This window comes from Tamandua tetradactyla, chromosome 19, assembly GCF_023851605.1.
Source record: "Tamandua tetradactyla isolate mTamTet1 chromosome 19, mTamTet1.pri, whole genome shotgun sequence".
Lineage (NCBI taxonomy): Eukaryota > Metazoa > Chordata > Mammalia > Pilosa > Myrmecophagidae > Tamandua > Tamandua tetradactyla.
Window position 1 is genome coordinate 26,987,376 of NC_135345.1, and position 21,613 is coordinate 27,008,988.

General features: G+C 37.0%; 2 protein-coding genes across 4 annotated transcripts in view; one reads left to right on the forward strand and one right to left on the reverse strand.

Moving 5' to 3' along the window:
* LOC143663112 (uncharacterized) overlaps window positions 1-11,681 on the reverse strand; it is a 60,564-nt gene extending 48,883 nt beyond the window's left edge. For both annotated transcript variants that reach the window (XM_077136553.1, XM_077136554.1), the window contains exon 1: window positions 11,122-11,681. In XM_077136553.1, coding sequence (XP_076992668.1) covers window positions 11,122-11,407 — 286 coding nt within the window. In that variant the 5' untranslated portion in view covers window positions 11,408-11,681. The remainder of the gene's footprint in view (window positions 1-11,121) is intronic.
* Window positions 11,242-21,613, forward strand: part of TBC1D19 (TBC1 domain family member 19) — a 207,030-nt gene continuing 196,658 nt past the window's right edge. The window contains exon 1 of one of the 2 annotated variants that reach the window (XM_077136549.1): window positions 11,242-11,474. In XM_077136549.1, coding sequence (XP_076992664.1) covers window positions 11,376-11,474 — 99 coding nt within the window. In that variant the 5' untranslated portion in view covers window positions 11,242-11,375. Of the gene's footprint in view, window positions 11,475-15,541; window positions 15,676-21,613 lie in introns of those variants that run through there. The other variant, XM_077136550.1, reaches the window with a different exon arrangement.

Sequence of the window (21,613 nt, forward strand, 5' to 3'; positions counted from 1 at the left end):
TGTCCATACTGTAGATAAAAGTAACATCAGACACAAGGTTTTCACAATCACACAGTCACATTGCGAAAACTATATCATTATACAATCATCTTCAAGAAACATGGTTACTGGAACACAGCTCTACAGTTTCAGGTACTTTTAGTCACTCTAATATACCATAAACTAAAAAGGGGATATCTATATAATGTGTAAGAATAAATTCTCCAAGTTCACTCATTAATGTTAGTTCATATCAGTGAGACCGTACAGCATTTGTCCTTTTGTTTCTGGCTAATTTCACTAAGCATAACGTCTTCAAGGTCAATCCACATTGTTACATGCTTTGTGACTTTATTCTGTCTTATGGTTGTGTAATATTCCATTGTATGTATACACTATAGCTTGTTTAGCCACTCATCTGTTGATTTCATTTGGGCTGTTTCCATCTCTTGGCAATTGTAAATAATGCTGCTATAAACATTGGTGTGGAAATGTCCGTTTGTGTCCTTGCTCTCATGCCCTCTGAATAGATATCCAGCAATGGTATTGCTGGATCATATAGCAGTTCTATACTTGGCTTCCTGAGGAACCGCCAAACTGCTTCCCACAGCAGTTGTACCATTTAACATTCCCACCACAGTGGATAAGTGTGCGTCTTTCTCCACATCCTTTCCAGCATTTGTCATTTTCTGTTTTTCATGAAAATAGCCATTCTGGTGGGTGTGAGATGATATCTCATTGTGGTTTTGATTTGCACTTCCCTAATAGCCAGGGAAGTTGAGTATCTTTTCTTTTCATGTGCCTTTTAGCCATTTGCATTTCCTCTTCTGAGAAGTGTCTGTTCGTGTCTTTTGCCCATTCTGTAATTGGATCGTTTGTCTTTTTGTTGTTGAGTTGAACAATCTCTCTCTATATTCTGGATACTAGACCCTTATCTGATATGTTGTTTCCCAATACGTCTCCTATCGTGTAGACTGTCTTTTCTCTATCTTGACAAAGTTCTTTGATGCACAAAATTTTAATTTTGAGGAGTTCCAATTTATCTATTACTTTGTTCAATGTTTGTGCTTTGGGTGTAAGATCTAGGAAACCGCCTCCTAGTACAAGTTTTATAAGATATTTCCTTACATTTTCTTCTAAAAGTTTTATGGTCTTAGTTCTAATGTTTAGGTCTTTGAGCTAATTTTTGTATAAGGTTTGAGATATGAATTCTCTTTCATTCTTTTGCATATGGATATCCAGTTCTCCAAGCTCCGTTTATTGAAGAGACTGTTCTGTCCCAGGTGAGTTGGCTTGACTGCCTTATCAAAGACCAACTGTCCATAGATGAGAGGGTCTCTATCTGAATACTCTATTCGATTCCATTGGTCAGTATATCTACCTTTATGCCAGTACCATGCTGTGTGACCTCTATAGCTTCGTAATATGCCTTAAAGTCAGGTAGTGTGAGACCTCTCTGACTTCGTTTTTCTTTCTCAAGATATTTTTAGCTATTTGGGGTACCCCGCCCTTCCAAATAAATTTGGTTATTGGTTTTTCTGTTTCTGTTAAGTAAATTTTTTAATTTTAATTGATATTGCATTGAATCTATAAATCAATTTTGGTAGAACTGATGCCTTAACTATACTTAGTCTTCCAATCCATGAACATGGTTTGCCCTTCCATTTATTTAGGTCTTCTGTGATTTCTTTTAGACATTTTTTGTAGTTTTCTTTGTATAGCTCTTTTGTATCCTTAGTTAAATTTATTCCTAAATATCTTATTCTTTTGTCTACTCATTGTCTTAAGCCATTGTGCTCATTAGCCTAAAACCTGCCCATTTTTTGATATGAGACTTAGAATTACTGCAGGCAGGGAGACAGATTTTTAGGCTTATAGGCCATCTGATCTCCTGCTTTGTGCCTAGCAATAAACTCTTTCTCATTACACTGGAGTTTGAAACTGGAGTTTGTAACTCCAGTGTAATGGTTTGGCTGTTATGCACTCGGGCAGAGAACCCACTGCTTTTGTCCAGTATCAACCTCTGCATATACTAGCCTTATTATTCCTTTGGGATTAATTTCTTGAGAGAAGGGACCATTTCTTACTCATCTTTCCATTCTCTACCATTCTTTTTTTTTATTATTAATTAAAAAAAGAATTAACAAAACAATTAGAAATCATTCCATTCTACATGTACAATCAGTAATTCTTAATAACATCACATAGTTGCATATTCATCATTTCTTAGTACATTTGCATCGATTTAGAAAAAGAAATAAAAAGACAACAGAATAAGAATTAAAACAATAATAGAAAGAAAAAAAAACCAAAACAAACAAACAAAAAAAAAACCTATACCTCACATGCAGCTTCATTCAGTGTTTTAACATAATTGCATTACAATTGGGTAGTATTGTGCTGTCCATTTCTGAGTTTTTATATCCAGTCCCGTTGTACAGTATGTATCCCTTCAGCTCCAATTACCCCTTCTCTTTTTTTTTTTTTAATTAACGGAAAAAAAGAAGTTAACCCAACATTTAGAAATCATACCATTCTACATATGCAATCAGTAATTCTTAACATCCTCACATAGATGCATGATCATCATTTCTTAGTACATTTGCATTGGTTTAGAAGAACTAGCAACATACCTGAAAAAGATATAGAATGTTAATATAGAGAAAAAAATAAAAGTAATAATAGTAAAATCAAAACAAAACAAAACAAAACAAAACAAAAACCTATACCTCAGATGCAGCTTCATTCAGTGTTTTAACATGATTACTTTACAATTAGGTATTATTGTGCTGTCCATTTTTGAGTTTTTGTATCTAGTCCTGTTACACCGTCTGTATCCCTTCAACTCCAATTGCCCATTATCTTACCCTGTTTCTACCTCCTGCTGGACTCTGTTACCAATGACATATTCCAAATTTATTCTCGAATGTCTGTTCACATCAGTGGGACCATACAGTATTTGTCCTTTAGTTTTTGGCTAGACTCACTCAGCATAATGTTCTCTAGGTCCATCCATGTTATTACATGCTTCATAAGTTTATCCTGTCTTAAAGCTGCATAGTATTCCGTCGTATGTATATACCACAGTTTGTTTAGCCACTCTTCTGTTGATGGAGATTTCGGCTGTTTCCATCTCTTTGCAACTGTAAATAGCGCTGCTATAAACATTGGTGTGCAAATGTCCGTTTGTGTCTTTGTCCTTAAGTCCTTTGAGTAGATACCCAGCAATGGTATTGCTGGGTCGTATGGCAATTCTATATTCAGCTTTTTGAGGAACCACCAAACTGCCTTCCACAGTGGTTGCACCATTTGACATTTCCACCAACAGTGGATAAGTGTGCCTCTTTCTCTGCATCCTCTCCAGCACTTGTCATTTTCTGTTTTGTTGATAATGGCCATTCTGGTGGGTGTGAGATGATATCTCATTGTGGTTTTGATTTGCATTTCTCTAATGGCCAGGGACATTGAGCATCTCTTCATGTGCCTCTTGGCCATCCGTATTTCCTCTTCTGAGAGGTGTCTGTTCAAGTCTTTTTCCCATTTTGTAATTGGGTTGGCTGTCTTTTTGTTGTTGAGATGAACAATCTCTTTATAAATTCTGGATACTAGACCTTTATCTGATATATCATTTCCAAATATTGTCTCCCATTGTGAAGGCTGTCTTTCTACTTTCTTGATGAAGTTCTTTGATGCACAAAAGTGTTTAATTTTGAGGAGCTCCCATTTATTTATTTCCTTCTTCAGTGCTCTTGCTTTAGGTTTAAGGTCCATAAAACCGCCTCCAGTTGTAAGATCCATAAGATATCTCCCTACATTTTCCTCTAACTGTTTTATGGTCTTAGACGTAATGTTTAGATCTTTGATCCATTTTGAGTTAACTTTTGTATAGGGTGTGAGAGATGGGTCTTCCTTCATTCTTTTGCATATGGATATCCAGTTCTCTAGGCACCATTTATTGAAGAGACTGTTCTGTCCCAGGTGAGTTGGCTTGATTGCCTTATCAAAGATCAAATGTCCATAGATGAGAGGGTCTATATCTGAGCACTGTATTCGATTCCATTGGTCGATATATCTATCTTTATGCCAACACCATGCTGTTTTGACCACTGTGGCTTCATAATATGCCTTAAAGTCAGGCAGCGCAAGACCTCCAGCTTCGTTTTTTTTCCTCAAGATGTTTTTAGCAATTCGGGGTACCCTGCCCTTCCAGATAAATTTGCTTATTGGTTTTTCTATTTCTGAAAAATAAGTTGTTGGGATTTTGATTGGCATTGCATTGAATCTGTAAATCAATTTAGGTAGGATTGACATCTTAACTATATTTAGTCTTCCAATCCATGAACACGGTATGCCCTTCCATCTATTTAGGTCTTCTGTGATTTCTTTTAACAGTTTTTTGTAGTTTTCTTTATATAGGTTTTTTGTCTCTTTAGTTAAATTTATTCCTCGGTATTTTATTCTTTTAGTTGCAATTGTAAATGGGATTCGTTTCTTGATTTCCCCCTCAGCTTGTTCATTACTAGTGTATAGAAATGCTACAGATTTTTGAATGTTGATCTTGTAACCTGCTACTTTGCTGTACTCATTTATTAGCTCTAGTAGTTTTGTTGTGGATTTTTCCGGGTTTTCGACGTATAGTATCATATGGTCTGCAAACAGTGATAGTTTTACTTCTTCCTTTCCAATTTTGATGCCTTGTATTTCTTTTTCTTGTCTAATTGCTCTGGCTAGAACCTCCAACACGATGTTGAATAATAGTGGTGATAGTGGACATCCTTGTCTTGTTCCTGATCTTAGGGGGAAAGTTTTCAATTTTTCCCCATTGAGGATGATATTAGCTGTGGGTTTTTCATATATTCCCTCTATCATTTTAAGGAAGTTCCCTTGTATTCCTATCTTTTGAAGTGTTTTCAACAGGAAAGGATGTTGAATCTTGTCAAATGCCTTCTCTGCATCAATTGAGATGATCATGTGATTTTTCTGCTTTGATTTGTTGATATGGTGTATTACATTAATTGATTTTCTTATGTTGAACCATCCTTGCATACCTGGGATGAATCCTACTTGGTCATGATGTATAATTCTTTTAATGTGTTGTTGGATACGATTTGCTAGAATTTTATTGAGGATTTTTGCATCTATATTCATTAGAGAGATTGGTCTGTAGTTTTCTTTTTTTTTAATATCTTTGCCTGGTTTTGGTATGAGGGTGATGTTGGCTTCATAGAATGAATTAGGTAGTTTTCCCTGCAATTCAATTTTTTTGAAGAGTTTGAGGAGAATTGGTACTAATTCTTTCTGGAACGTTTGGTAGAATTCACCTGTGAAGCCATCTGGTCCTGGACTTTTCTTTTTAGGAAGTTTTTGAATGACTAATTCAATTTCTTTACTTGTGATTGGTTTGTTGAGGTCATCTGTTTCTTCTTGAGTCAAAGTTGGTTGTTCATGTCTTTCCAGGAACCCGTCCATTTCCTGTAAATTGTTGTATTTATTAGCGTAAAGTTGTTCATAGTATCCTGGTATTACCTCCTTTATTTCTGTGAGGTCAGTAGTTATGTCTCCTCTTCCATTTCTGATCTTATTTATTTGCATCCTCTCTCTTCTTCTTTTTGTCAATCTTGCTAAGGGCCCATCAATCTTATTGATTTTCTCATAGAACCAACTTCTGGTCTTATTGATTTTCTCTATTGTTTTCATGTTTTCAATTTCATTTATTTCTGCTCTGATCTTTGTTATTTCTTTCCTTTTGCTTGCTTTGGGATTAGTTTGCTGTTCTTTCTCCAGTTCTTCCAAGTGAACAGTTAATTCCTGCATTTTTGCCTTTTCTTCTTTTCTGATATAGGCATTTAGGGCAATAAATTTCCCTCTTAGCACTGCCTTTGCTGCATCCCATAAGTTTTGATATGTTGTGTTTTCATTTTCATTTGCCTCGAGGTATTTACTATTTCTCTTGCAATTTCTTCTTTGACCCACTGGTTGTTTAAGAGTGTGTTGTTGAGCCTCCACGTATTTCTGAACTTTCTGGCACTCCGCCTATTATTGATTTCCAACTATATTCCTTTATGATCCGAGAAAGTGTTGTGTATGATTTCAATCTTTTTAAATTTGTTAAGACTTGCTTTGTGACCCAGCATATGGTCTATCTTTGAGAATGATCCATGAGCACTTGAGAAAAAGGTGTATCCTGCTGTTGTGGGATTTAATGTCCTATAAATGTCCGTTAAGTCTAGTTCCTTTATAGTAATATTCAGATTCTCTATTTCTTTATTGACCCTCTGTCTAGATGTTCTGTCCATTGATGAGAGTGGGGGATTGAAGTCTCCAACTATTATGGTATTTGTGTCTATTTCCCTTTTCAGTGTTTGCAGTGTATTCCTCACGTATTTTGGGGCATTCTGGTTCGGTGCGTAAATATTTATGACTGTTATGTCTTCTTGTTTAATTGTTCCTTTTCTTAGTATATAGTGTCCTTCTTTGTCTCTTTTAACTGTTCTACATTTGAAGTCTAACTTGTGGATATTAGTATAGCCACTCCTGCTATTTTCTGGTTGTTATTTGCATGAAATATCTTTTCCCAACCTTTCACTTTCAACCTATGTTTATCTTTGGGTCTAAGATGTGTTTCCTGTAGACAGCATATCGAAGGATCCTGTTTTTTAATCCATTCTGCCATTCTATGCCTTTTGATTGGGGAATTCAGTCCATTAACATTTAGTGTTATTACTGTTTGGATAATATTTTCCTCTACCATTTTGCCTTTTGTATTATATATATCATATCTGACTTTCCTTCTTTGTACACTCTTCTCCATACCTCTCTCTTCTGTCTTTTTGGTTCTGACTCTAGTGCTCCCTTTAGTATTTCTTGCAGAGCTGGTCTCTTGGTCACAAATTCTCTCAGTGACTTTTTGTCTGAGAATGTTTTAATTTCTCCCTCATTTTTTTTTTTTTTTTTTTTTTTTAAGGAAAGACAGAGAGAAGGAAGGAAGGATAGAAGGAAGGAAGGAAGGAAGAAAGGGAAACATCTTTAAACATTTTCTTGTTTTATTGTATTCTGTTTCTCCGTTTTTGTTACATGGGCTGGGGCCGGGAATCGAACCGAGGTCCTCCGGCATAGCAGGCAAGCACTTTGCCCGCTGAGCCACCGCGGCCCTCCCTCTCCCTCATTTTTGAAGGACAGTTTTGCTGGATATAGGAGTCTTGGTTGGCAGTTTTTCTCTTTTATTAATTTAAATATATCATCCCACTGTCTTGTAGCTTCCATGGTTTCTGCCAAGAAATCTACACATAGTCTTATTGGGTTTCCCTTGTATGTGATGGATTGTTTTTCTCTTGCTGCTTTCAAGATCCTCTCTTTCTCTTTGACCTCTGACATTCTAACTAGTAAGTGTCTTGGAGAATGCCTATTTGGGTCTATTCTCTTTGGGGTGTGCTGCACTTCTTGGATCTGTAAATTTAGGTCTTTCATAAGAGTTGGGAAATTTTCAGTGATGATTTCTTCCATTAGTTTTTCTCCTCCTTTTCCCTTCTCTTCTCCTTCTGGGACACCCACAACACGTATATTTGTGCGGTTCATATTGTCCTTGAGTTCCCTGATACCCTGTTCAAATCTTTCCGTTCTTTTCCCGATAGTTTCTGTTTGTTTTTGGAATTCAGATGTTCCATCTTCCAAATCACTAATTCTATCTTCTGTCTCTCTGAATCTATCATTGTAGGTATCCATTGTTTTTTCCATCTTTTCTACTTTGTCCTTCACTTCCATAAGTTCTGTGATTTGTTTTTTCAGTTTTTCTATTTCTTCTTTATGTTCAGCCCATGTCTTCTTCATGTCCTCCCTCAATTTATCGATTTCGTTTTTGAAGAGGTTTTCCATTTCTGTTCGTATATTCAGCATTAGTTGTCTCAGCTCCTGTATCTCATTTGAACTATTGGTTTGTTTCTTTGACTGGGCCATGTTTTCAATTATTTGAGCGTGATCCGTTATCTTCTGTTGGTGTCTGCGCATTTAGACAGATTTCCCTGGGTATTGGATCCAAAAGTTTGGAAGATTTTTCTGTGAAATCTCTGGGTTCTGTTTTTCTTATCCTGCCCAGTAGGTGGCGCTCGTGGCACACGCTTGTCTGCGGGTCCCACCAGTAAAAGGTGCTGTGGGACCTTTAACTTTGGAAAACTCTCGCCGTCCGGGAGGTTCGCTAGCCGAAGCGGCTTGGAAGAGCGCGAGCCGGCCCGGGGTCCGAACGCGGGGAGGGTTGCTGGCCGCCGCAGCTCGGGAAAGCGCCTGTCTGAATTTCCTAGTTGGCCCGGGGTGACAAGCGTGGCGGGAGGGCGCCAGCGGCAGTGGCCTGCCCGGGAGAGTGCACGTTCCCGGGGAGTCACGGGTTTGGAAGGGCCTCCCCCACCCGTCACCGTTTCTGCGGCCTGGGGAATTCCGATCCAATTCTCTCAGTTGGTCCGGGGGACTGTGCGTGGTGTGGGCGCCAGCCGCCGTGGTTTCAGGGGACCGCCTCTCCAATTCTCCCAGCCGGCCCGGGAAGGGGGAAGGGAGTGACTCCAGCCACTTGCCGCCCCGCCCAGTGAAGCCCGCGCGCCTCGGTGATCTCACCCGAGCGGCTTCTCTTAGCCAGCCAGCCGTTCCAGGATGGGGTATGCTGTCTTTTTTTTCTCTGTTGTGGCTTTGGGAGCTGTTCTGTATCATTTCTCCTCCCCTAGTAGCTGTCCTGGAGAAGAAACTAAGATCCGCGCGTCTTACTAAGCCGCCATCTTCTCCGGACTTCTCTACCATTCTTAACACAGAGTGAGTGTTGTGAAAAGTTGTGCTAAGTTGAACTGGGAAAAGGGAGCAGAATTATACTCCACCTTACCTATCTTTATACACGTAAGACACAATTTTAAAAATATAAGAATAAAGATTATTTTGCTTGGTCAAGTCTTCAAAAGCAAATAGAAACTTTAAAATTACTGTTTTAAGACTACAGATTGTTCTCTCCTTAAAAAAATTATTTTCATCTCTATATGTATAAAGAATTATGCTGGGTATTTTCACGTACATTGCAACATTTATTTAGTTAGTTTCCATTTCCTTGCCAATGAAATTGGACATTATCTTTGTTTGATTATTTCAGTTTTAATAGGCACATGGTCTGATTTGCTCCTTACACTATCCCTTTAGGTGGATAAAAAATGTTGAAACTCTAATTGGGAAATGGATTCATATAATACCAGATTCAGAGGTGGCAGAAGCCATGTGGCAGCACTTAATCACCAAAGACAAGGTGGACGTGGCTATCATAATGGACAGAAGACTCAAAACAGCAGTCAAAATAATCTGACTTGCAGAGACTTGTGGCATTGGCTAGTAGATCATGGGATACCTAGAAATACAATAGATGGGCAGTCTACTAAATGCTTGTTTGACATGTATAAGCAAAAGAGTTCTAGGTCAAGTGAACAGAAGTCTAATTTGAATTACAAAAACAAAGAGTTACACCCCCATAATCAGTAAAAAAAAAACAAAAAAAGAAAAACAAAAATCAAGGGTATAGAGTAGGAAGAGAGCTGCAATTTATTCTGGTGCCATGTACAGTGATTTCTTCTGTGCCATAGCTTCATCTTCTTTCTCCTGAATGCTTTATGACCCTTTTCAACCCAAGTATTCTTATCTCTTTAGTTATTATTCACTCCACCCTTTGCAATCTCAAAATAACTGTCATCAGAGTTTCTTCTTTTTGCTCAAAGAGAGATTTATTTTGGAGATTCAGTGGTCCATCGGGGTCAAAGAGATAGAGGGATTGGAAAGAGTTTCAGAGATGTACTCATTGCAGGTCTGAGAAATTCTAAAGTGTGGGAGAATGTTTTGTAGAGAATTTACTTGTTTTGTAGAGAATCTGTCATTCTTTGCTTTTGTGTGCTTTGCTTTTCCCTGTCTGCCTCTTTTCAAAGTTGGTTTAATAAATAAACCTGATCAAATGGGCTATTTGGAATCTGTATTTATCATCAAAGTAAAGCAGTGTTAAACTTGGTAGGATGGTGTGCAAATACGTCAGGGAACTGGTCTCTTTGGGTTCTTATTGTTTGGCTGCTCTAGTCTTTTCCTATTCAGATTGTAGTCCTTGGCCACTAGCATCACAACCACTTGGGAGCTTGTCAGAAATACGTACTATCAGGTCCCACCAGAGGCCTATTAAATCAGAATTTGCATTTGATTTAGCAATCATGTGCATAATTCTTATGCACATTAAAGTTTAATGTAGTTAGTCTAGGGTACATTTTGCAGCAATATTGGTCTGTTTTCTTAAAATCCTCCCCTTACTTTGCTTAAAAGTTATGGACACCCACCTTTGAGAACTAAATCTTGTGTTATTCCTTAGGCCTTTTTCCAGCTGCTTTTAGCCTTTGGGGATGTTATAGAATAAGTTACATCAGCTACTTCTAGTTCTCCTAAAAGTCTTTGATAAATTTCCTTTTATCAGATATACATTCTTAAAGCCAGGCACGAACCATGTTTTACTTACCTTTGTGCTCACACAATTCCTTGTACATAAACATTCAGTAAATTGAAAGCTGAATGAATTATAAGCAAATGAGTGAATGAAAGAATAAATGGAAAAAAAGGAATGTAGACTATAAATTTCTTGCAGACTAGGGCAATGCCTTCTTCATTATTGAATTGCCTATGCTTTGCAGAAAACGTGTCTACAAATGCTTCTTGGTTAGGTTTTACCTGTTGGATAAGAAGAGATTGTCTATTTATTCCTGGTATCGGACTCCAGGGAATATAAGAAACAGAAGGGGAGCGAAAATGGAGTGCTATGTACAGTGTTAGGCACCTACAGGATTGTTAATTCAGCTAATCATGACAACCTCCTGTGAACTGGGTATTATTTTACAGAGGCATTAGCTCAGATCTGAAATTTAAGCACCTTGTCCAAGTTCACATAGCTAGTGTCAGAGACTGAACCTGTAACCTGATCATTCTTGGGTCCAATTTGCTGTATCATTGTGTGTACAACCGTGTTTCTGCAGAGGTTGAGAGGGAGAGGAGGAGTGATCTTTCATAGGGAAACACAAAAATAATTCAACCTTTTGGGTTCTTCTCGTGCATTACAGGCACTGTTGCCCTGGAAGAAAGAGCTTCTCTGCTTACCTTTCAACCCCAGAACAATGGAATAAAAACCTCCACCGCAGGTCATTTTCCGCCCGCGGAACTCAGGTGCTGGGGCCTCCAGAAGCCGGGGGGAATCAGAGAGGAACGGACTCACCGCCCGGCAGTTGCTTGGTAACGCCCGCTGGAGGAGTCCTAGTGTAATAAGGGCCCGGAGAAGTGTCATCGGACCCCTGAGCCGGTTCTTTCCGCGCTGGCTGCTTGTCCCCGCGGTTTGGCGGGCTAGGGTGGGGGAAATGTTGCAGGAAGAGCCCGATCTGTCTCTCATTATTGCCCAGATAGTCCAAAAGCTTAAAGACTCCAATTTGTACGCTCAGCTGGAGAGGCAGGCCTGGGTAAGTGAGGTCGAGAGGGACGGGAGGGAGGCGAGCGGAGCCGCGATGTTACCGCGTCCCCTACGCGCGCGAACCTCGGCTGGAGTCCGCCTCTGGTCTCACCAGCTCCGCTGCGGTGCATGGAAAAACCTCCCCACACAGGTGAAAGCTCCGCTTGTTCAGCCTCAGGCGTGGGATAACTAGAATTTTAAAGGAAGGGTGGGGCGCGCCACGCCTTTCTTTAGGCCATAGAAACGCGGAGTCCACTCATTCATTTATCTGTTCGTGTACTTTTTTACAGGGTCAGGTTATTTTAAGCTGCTGGACTCAGGGAGGTTAGCTTGGAACCACACCTCCCTTCACCTTTTCCATCCTGTGAGTGGGTGTTGGGCGCACAGCTACCTTTTTGCTTTCATTTCAATCTATCACTTTCTTGCATCTCTGCAATTATTCCCCCATCTATTGCTCCACCCAGCATTTATTGAGTGCTTTCTAATGTGGTAGGCACTAGGGTTGCAAAAATTAATTAGGAGAGCTTTGCCTTTTCCTGAACGTCATGTAAGTAGAATCATACAGTGTGTAGACTTTGGTCCCTGGTTTCTGTCATTTAACTGTAATATGTTTGCGATTCACCCAGTTGTTGGGTAGTTCAATAGTTCTCTTTCTTTTTTAACGAAAACCTCTTTTTAAAAAATAATTTCAAATGTACAGGACAGTGGCAAACATAATACACACCTCATACAAGAACTCCAACATACCCCCACACTCCTAAATACCCAGATCTCTCAGTTTTAGCATTTCGCCTTATCACTCGTTCTTTCTGTAACTGTCTGTCTTCTGAACATTTGAGAGCAGGTTGCAAGCATCATAATCCTTGAATATGTAATACTTCTATGTACATTTCATATGAACAAGGATATTCACTTATGTAATCACCTCAAGTCCAGTTAGCAAGTTCAAGAAATTTAACATTCATATAAATGTTATACTCTATATTCTGATTTTTTCTTTTCTACATAATGTCCTATTGAACCTTTTCTCTTCCGTTCTTAGATCCCAGTATCATGTATTACATCCAGCATCATATATGACATTTGCCATTATGTTTTTATCTATCTTTCTTTCTTTTTTAATTCTGGAAACATATTCAACATAAATCTTCCTATTCCGACTCCTCCCATTTAATCATATTCAAAGTGTTGCTGTACCTTCCCCACCATCAATTACTAGAACTTTATCTTCACCCTGAACAAAAATCCTACGCTCATTTTGCATTAATCCCCATTGTTCCTTACCTCCACACTGTTCACCTGTACTCTACTTTTTGTGTTTATGACTTTGTATATTCTTTGATTTTTTTTTTGTGGTCACCACAGTACTTAAATTATGTGTGTGTTGGGGAGGATGGTAGTGGTGTGGTGGTGGTGCATGCGCTGGGAATGGAACCCTGGTCTCCTGGGTCTCCTGTGTGGAAGGCAAGAATTTTACCACTGAACTACCCATGCACTCTGAATGGAGTTTAAATAACATCCTAAATGTATAACAATCTTGTTTGCTTTGATACCAATTTAACTCCAACAGCATACATAAAATATGGTCCTATATACCTCCATTCCCCCACCGTTATGTAGTTCTTGTCACCAATTGCATATTTATACATTGAGTCCAAAATCATTAATTTATCATTACCTTTTATTTATTTTAGATCCTGTAAGAAGTAAAAAGTGGAGTTACAAATTAAAAGTACAATAGTATTGGTAATTATATTTTCCCATGTCATTATCTTTACTGGAGATCTTTATTTTTTCATGTGGCTTCACTCAGTTGTCTGGTGTCCTTTTTCAACCTGCAGAACTTCCTTTAGCATCTCTTATAGGGCTGGCCTAGTAGTGACAAATTCCTTCAGATTTTGCTTATCTGGTAATGTCTTAATCCCTGCATCATTTTTGAAAAGCTAGTTTTGCCAGATATATAATTCCTGATTGGAAATTTTTTTTCCTTTCACCATTTTAATATGTCTTCTCACTACCTTTTTGCCTCTATGGTTTCCAGTGAGAAATCAGTACTTAATCTTATTGCGGTTCGCTTGTATATGACTAATTTCTTCTCTCTTGCATTTTTCAGAATTCTCTGTCTTTGGCATTCAACAGTTTGACTATAAAATGATGTGGTATGGGTCTACTTGCATTTATCCTGTTTGAAGTTTGTTAAGCATTTTGGATGTGCATATTCATGTGTTTTGTTACGTTTGGGAAGTTTTCAGCCATTCTTTCTTTGAATATTCCCTCTGCCCCTTTGTCTGGGAACTCCTCCATGTGGCTATTGGTATGCTTGATGGTGTCCCAGAGATTCCTCAGCCTCTGTTCATTATTACCTCTCTCTAGTCCTCAGATTGGATGATTTCAAGAGTCTTATCTTCAAGTTTGCTGATTCTTTCTTCTGCCAGCTTCAAGCTGCTGCTGAATCTCTCTAGGGAATTTTTAGTTTCTGTTACTGTGGTCTTCAGCTCTGCTTGGTTTCTTTTCATAATTTTCATTTCTATTGATACTCTGTTTGTGCTCTTCTGTTGTTTTCCTGATTTCCTTTATTCTTTGTTCATATTTTCCTTTAGCTCTTTGAGGATATTAAAGACCTTTTTTTTGGTGGGAGGTGGGGAGGAGTGCATGGGCTGGGAATTGAACTTGGGTTTCCCCGAGCTCACATGGCAGGTGAGCATCCTACCACTGAACCAACTGTATACCCCTAGACCAATTTTTAGAAGTAGTTGTGGAATAACCTCAATCTGATCTTCCTCATAGATAGTTTCTAATGCTTCATTATTCCCTGCCTGGGCCATCACTTCCTGTTTCTCTGTATACTTTGTAATCTTTTGTTTAAACCTTGACATTTTGATATTTTAATGTGTTATTATTGAGATATAGACTCTGAGGCATCTGTTTCTTAAGCTTGTATCTAGCTAGTATTATGACAGAGCTTTCCTTGAATGCCAGGAGCTAATAAAAATGAGTAAATAAAAGAAGGAAAAAACCCAAATTTCCCAGTCTTCACAGATTGGCCTGTGGAATACTTTTTTTTTTTTCCTTCACATGGGCAGGCACCGAAAATTGAACCCCATTCTCCGGCATGGCAGGCAAGAACTCTGCCTCCTGAGCCACTGTGGTCTGCCCCCTATCACTTTTAAGTAGCCATTTTCTGGATTTGGTTCTTACTGTGTTACTGCAGTCCTTCATTTTTTTTCTGGCGCTTTGAAAAAGTTGTTTCTGACAGTTCTTGCTGATTTTCCAAAGCTTCTGTGAGAGGACAGAGCCCTGGACCTTCTCATTCTGTCATTTTGATCAAGGAGGGGCATTTCCATTCCTTTTTATTGCTGAGCAGTATTCTGTTGTTTGTATGTACCAAGATTTATTTATTCATTTGTTGGTTGATGGGCATTTGGGTTGTTATGGTTTTAGAGATTATAAATAAAGTCAATATAAAATTCTCATAAAAGTATTTATATGAAAAGTTGTTTGTATTTCTCATGAATAAATGCCTAAGAGTGGAAATGCTGAGTTATACTATCAGTGTATATTCAATTCTTTAAGAAACCTCCAAATTATTTTCTAAAGTGGCTGTACCGTTTTACATTCCTATGAGCAATTATAAGAGCTCCAGTTGTTTTACATCATCACTAGCACTTGCTATTGTCAGCTTTTCATTTCTACATTTTTATTAATTATACTCCTTTATAGGAATATAATGGTATCTCATTGTAGTTTTAATGCCATTTCCATAGCAATTAATGATGTTTAGCTTCTTTTCATGCACTTGTATCTTTGTGAAGTAGACTGTTCAAATCTTTTGCCCATTTTACGAAATTGTGTGCTTTCTTTTGTTTTTGTTGAATTGTAAGGATTGTTTGTGCATAATGGAAGTCCTTTATCAGGTTTATGTTTTGAAAATATTTTCTCTCAATCTGTGGTTTATTTTATCTTTTCATTTTCTTAATTGGGTCTTCCATGCAGCAAAAGTTTTTAATTTTGTTACATAAAATTGATACATTTCTTCTTTTTTGATTCATGCTTTTTGTGCCTTATCTAAGAATGTTTGCCTAATCCAAGGTCTCAGAGAGTTTTTCTTATGTGTTGTTCTAGAAGTTTTATAGTTTTAGCTTTCACATTTAGGACTATGTTGTATTTTTTTCTATGACATATTTTGGGTTAATTTTTCTATGTGGTGTGAGGTAAGACTTTTTGTTTCTTTTATTTGTTTGCTTTGAATATGGATGTCTTATATTTCCAGTACCTATTTGTTGAAAACTATCCTTTCTCCATTAATTTCTTTGGCATACTTGTTGAAAATAAGTTAATAAAATATATATATGGACTCTCTTTCCTGTTTCACTTATCTGTTATCCTATCATTATGCCAATACTATACTGTCACAATTTTTGTAACTTTATGGTAAGTCCTGAAATCAGACTTCCATTTTTTTCCTTTTTTACAAAATTGTGTTGACTATTCTAAGGCATTTGATTTACCATATGACTTTTAGAATTAGCTTGTAAATTACTGTAAAAAGAGTGTATTGGAATTATGTTGAATCTATAGATAAATTTGGGGAGAATTGATATCTTAACAATATTGTGTTTTCTAATACATAAACACAGTATATCTCCATTTATTTATATCTTCTTAATTTTCTCTTGTCAGTGTTTTTGTAGTTCTAACATGCAAATCTTGCACAGATTTTGTTATATTTTCCCTAAGTATTTCATGTTTTTGATACTATTATATGTAACTTTTTTCATTTTAATTTCCAATAATTTGAGTACATAGAAGTATAATTGATTTTTAAATATTTACTGTGTATCCTGAGACCTTGCTAAGCTTACTTATCAGTTCTAGTGCTTTTTGAAATAGACAATTTAGGATTTTCCGAGTACAGGTGTCATGTTAATAGAGATAGTTTAACTTCTTCCTTTCCAAATCTGTATGCCTTTTATTTCTTTTTCTTGACTTATTGTACTTGTGGTTGTATAAACAGTCTTTATCAGGCTGAGGAAGTTCTCCTTTTTTATTTCTAAGATGGATGTTGAATTTTTAAGCATGCTTTTCCTGCATTTTAAAAAATGCTTTTCTTATGTGGTCTGTTGATATGGTGAATAATATTGATTGACCTTTATATAATGAACAATTTGTATTCCTGAAATAAATCCCATTTGGCCACGACGCATTATCCTTTTTATATTTCTTGAAGTTTTTGTGACTGTTTCTGAGAAATGTTATGTTGTGTTTTTTTGTTTGTTTGTTTCTTCCTTCTAATGTGTTTGTCCAGTTTTGATATCAGGTAATGATGATCTCATAAAATGTGTTGGTGTTTCCCCTTCTCCTATTTTATGGAAGAACTTGTATGGAATTAATATTATTTTTCCTTAAAGGTATGGTAGAATTTTCATGAAGTCATTGAGGTCTGGAGTTTTCTTTATGGGACTATTTTAAATTAAAACTTAAATTTTGTTAATAGACACATGGCTCTTCAAGTTATCTGTTTGTTCTTATGTAAGCTCTGGTAGTTTTTATGTTTCATGATATTATTGAACTTAATCTAAATTATCAAACTGATTGGCATAAAGTTGTTTGTATTAGCCCTTTATTTTCCTTTTAATGTTTGTAGGATTGGTAGTTTTAGCCCCTCTTTCATTCTTGGTATTATGATGTGTGTTTGATTAGTCTGTCTAGAGATTTATCAATTTTATTGCTATTTTCAAAGACTGATTTCTTGTTTTCATTGATTTTCCTCATAGTTTTCCTGTTTTAAGTTTCATTGATTTATTACCTCTTTGTTATTTCCTTCTGCTTGCTTTGGATTTAATTTGCTTTCTTTTCTACATTTTTAGGTGGAAATTTAGATTATTGATTTTAGATCTTCAATCTCTTCTAATGTAATGCTATACATGTCCCTCTGTGCATTGCCTTAGCTGGGTACGATGAATTCTGATATAGTCTACTACCATTTTCATTCAGTTCAATTTCTTTTAAATTTCTACTGTCATTTTTCCTCTTTGACCCATAAGTTATTAGAAATGTTTTTAAGTTTCCAATTTAGGGAGATTTAATGGTATCATTCTCTGGTTGATTTCTAGTTTAATTCCATGATTATAATTTTTATGACTTCAGGTCTTTTAAATTTGCTGAAGTTTCTTTTATGGTCCAGAATAAGCTCTATCTTGTTGAGCATTCTCTGTGCACTTTAAAAGCATGTGCATCCTAGTGGTGTTGAGTAAAGTGCCCTATGAATGTCAGATAGGTCAAGTGGATTGATAATTTTGTTCAGGTGTTATATCCGAGTGTAGGGGCTAGTCAAGACTCGACCTAGGTTTAAATTTTGTAATTGCAAACATTACCTTCAGTCTACCAAAGGCTTCACATTCTTCCAGTGGTAGGCTGTTGTTACCTGGGGTACTGGAGAGTTTTTCTTGGTATTTCTACTCCATCCTTAGTTTCACAAGTCTCTGCTTGCCTATGCCGCAGAGAGAGGTCTCTCTTCACACTCTTGTCCCTCTCTCAACAATAGACTCTTTATTACTCAGTCCTAGGCTCCTGGTGGGGGCAAAGAATATCTATTCTCCTGTTCCTGTATTAGTCCACGTGCTTTGTTCTTGGGAGTGGATCTTAGCATTCCTTTCTCTCCTCCTTTGTCAGCCTAACTTTTGCCTTGCATCTGTGGCAGTGTTAAATGGAAGCGATTCTGCCCCTACCCTGGTATCTTACCTCTGTTTTTATTGATTTAGGATCTTGGAATAAAGAGGGTTTTCTTACCTTCCCATGAGGCATTTTTGCATTTACCCTACTCCCAGAAGCAATGAGTCATGGCCTTCTCTTCAGAATGAGAAGGCTTCTGAACTTTTTCCAAGAGGTTTAAGGCATCTCAAATGAGAAAAGAGTCTGGACAGGGTAGCACAGTTTTATGCTTGCTCTGTAGTGGCAGCCTGTTCCTGTGCACTTGCACCATAAATAGAGGTTCACTGCAGTTTCCTGCTTTGCTCCCAGTGTTTGTTGTGGGCTCAGGAAACATCCCAGCAAGTATGAATTTCTCTTATATTTTGGGCCCCTAGTCTTCCAAATTAGCCTTCTACCCACAGTTAGTAAAATTTTTAGCTGATTTCTTCTTATCCGCTTTGTATAGTTGTTTTCATTTTCCTGCTGTATCTTCTTAAGGTGAAATAATTCAGAATCCCATGTGTCCTTGGCGGGGCTTATTACTCTTTGGAATTTAGTTCCGTTGGTTGTCTTGCTAATTCAGTTTTTTTGATAGGTTCAAAATGTATAGATTGCACCACTTTTTCTCATTGTTAGAGTGGGAGTGACATTCTCTTGTGGCTTTCTACATCGTAAGTGGTAGAGAAACTTCCCCATAATAGGTGTTTAAGGTCTCATCTATATCCGTAAGAAAGATTGTTCTGTAATTTTCCTTTCTCATAACGTCTTTGTCAAGTTTTATATCAAGGTTATACTGACCTCATAAAATGAGTGGGAAAGTGTTCCTTCCGTTTCTGTTTGTTGCAAGACTGTTATGAGACTGAAATTTTTTTCTTCAATGTTTGGAAGAATTCTTCAATGAAGCCTGTATTAGAGTTTTTATTTTTAGGAAGTTTTTTTTTTTAATTAATGAGACTTTATTTTTTTAGAGCAGTTTTAGGTTTACCAAAAAAAACAAAAACAAAAAGTGACCAGAAAGAACAGAGTTCTCATATGCAAACTCCCCCCAGTTTTCGCTTTTATAAACGTCTTGCTTTATTATGATACATTTATTACTACTGACAAAACAATACTGTTACATTAACTAAAGCTAATAATTTACATAGTTTACTTTATGTTGTACAAGTCTATGGGTTTTGAAAAATGTATCATGTCATGTAACCATCATTCCAGTATTATACAGATTAGTTTCACTCCCTAAAACCCCTTCTGCTTACCTATGTATTCCTCTCCTCCACCTCCTTCCCAGAACCTCTGGTACCCATTGATCTCCTTACCGGTTCCATAGTTTTGTGTTTTGTCATATGGTTGGAATCGTATGGTATGTCACCTTTTCAGACTGGCTTCTTTCACTTAGCAATATGCAATTAAGGTTCCTGTACGTGGCTTATAGCTCTTTTTTTAATTGCTGAATAATAATCCATTGTATAGAGGTACCATATTTATTTATTCATTCACCTATTGAAGGACATTTTGGTTCCAAGTTTTAGCAATTATGAATAAAACTGCTATAAATACTGACATGCAAATTTTTGTGGACATAGTTTTCAACTCATTTGGCTAAATGTCAGGAAATATGATTGCTGGATCATATGGCAAGACTGTTTAGTGTTATAAGAAACTGCCAAACTGTCTTTCAAAGTATCTGTACCATTTTGCATTCCATCAGCAATGAGTGAAAGTTTCTGTTGCTCCATGTCCTTGTCAGCATTTGATACTGTCAGTGTTTTGGATTTTAGCCATTGTAATAGATGCATGGTAATTTCTCATTGCTGTTTTAATTTGTACTTCCCTAATGACATATGATGCTGAGCATTGTTTCATATGCTTATATGCCATGTGTATATCTTTGATGAGGTGTCTATTCATATCTTTTGACTATTTTTAAATTGGGTTGTTTGTTTTCTTAAGAATTCTTTCTGTATTTTGGATACAAGTCCCTTATCAGAAATGTTTTTTTGCAAATATTTTCTAGTGGTTTGTGGCTTGTTTTTTCATTCTTTTTTTTTATTATTAATTAAAGAAAAAAAAAGACATTAACCCAACGTTTAGGAATCATTCCATTCTACATATGCAATCACTAATTCTTATCATCACATAGATGCATGATCATTTCTTAGTACATTTAAATCGATTTAAAAGAACTAGCAAAACAACAGAAAAAGATATAGAATGTTAATATAGAGAAAAGAAATAAAAATAATAATAATAGTACAAAAAAAAAAGACAAACAGACAGACAAAAAAAAAAAACCCTATAGCTCAGATGCAGCTTCATTCAGTGTTTTAACATGATTACTTTACAATTAGGTATTATTATGCTGTCCATTTTTGAGTTTTTGTATCTAGTCCTGTTGCACAGTCTGTATCCCTTCAGCTCCAATTACCCATTATCTTACCCTGTTTCTAACTCCTGTTGGACTCTGTTACCAATGACATATTCCAAGTTTATTCTCGAATGTCCGTTCACATCAGTGGGACCATACAGTATTTGTCCTTTAGTTTTTGGCTAGACTCACTCAGCATAATGTTCTCTAGGTCCATCCATGTTATTACATGCTTCATAAGTTTACTCTGTCTTAAAGCTGCATAATATTCCATCATATGTATATACCACAGTTTGTTTAGCCACTCATCTGTTGATGGACATTTTGGCTGTATCCATCTCTTTGCAATTGTAAATAACGCTGCTATAAACATTGGTGTGCAAATGTCCATTTGTGTCTTTGCCCTTAAGTCCTCTGAGTAGATACCCAGCAATGGTATTGCTGGGTTGTATGGCAATTCTATATTCAGTTTTTTGAGGAACCGCCGAACTGCCTCCCACAGTGGTTGCACCATTTGACATTCCCACCAACAGTGGATAAGTGTGCCTCTTTCTCTGCATCCTCTCCAGCACTTGTCATTTTCTGTTTTGTTGATAATGGCCATTCTGGTGGGTGTGAGATGATATTTCATTGTGGTTTTGATTTGCATTTTTCTAATGGCCAGGGACATTGAGCATCTCTTCATGTGCCATTTGGCCATTTGTATTTCCTCTTCTGAGAGGTGTCTGTTCAAGTCTTTTTCCCATTTTGTAATTGGGTTGACTGTCTTTTTGTTGTTGAGTTGAACAATCTCTTTATAAATTCTGGACACAGGACCTTTATCTGATATATCATTTCCAAATATTGTCTCCCATTGTGTAGGCTGTCTTTCTACTTTCTTGATGAAGTTCTTTGATGCACAAAAGTGTTTAATTTTGAGGAGCTCCCATTTATTTATTTCCTTCTTCAGTGCTCTTGCTTTAGGTTTAAGGTCCATAAAACTGCCTCCAATTGTAAGTTTCATAAGATATCTCCCTACATTTTCCTCTAACTGTTTTATGGTCTTAGACCTAATGTTTAGATCTTTGATCCATTTTGAGTTAACTTTTGTATAG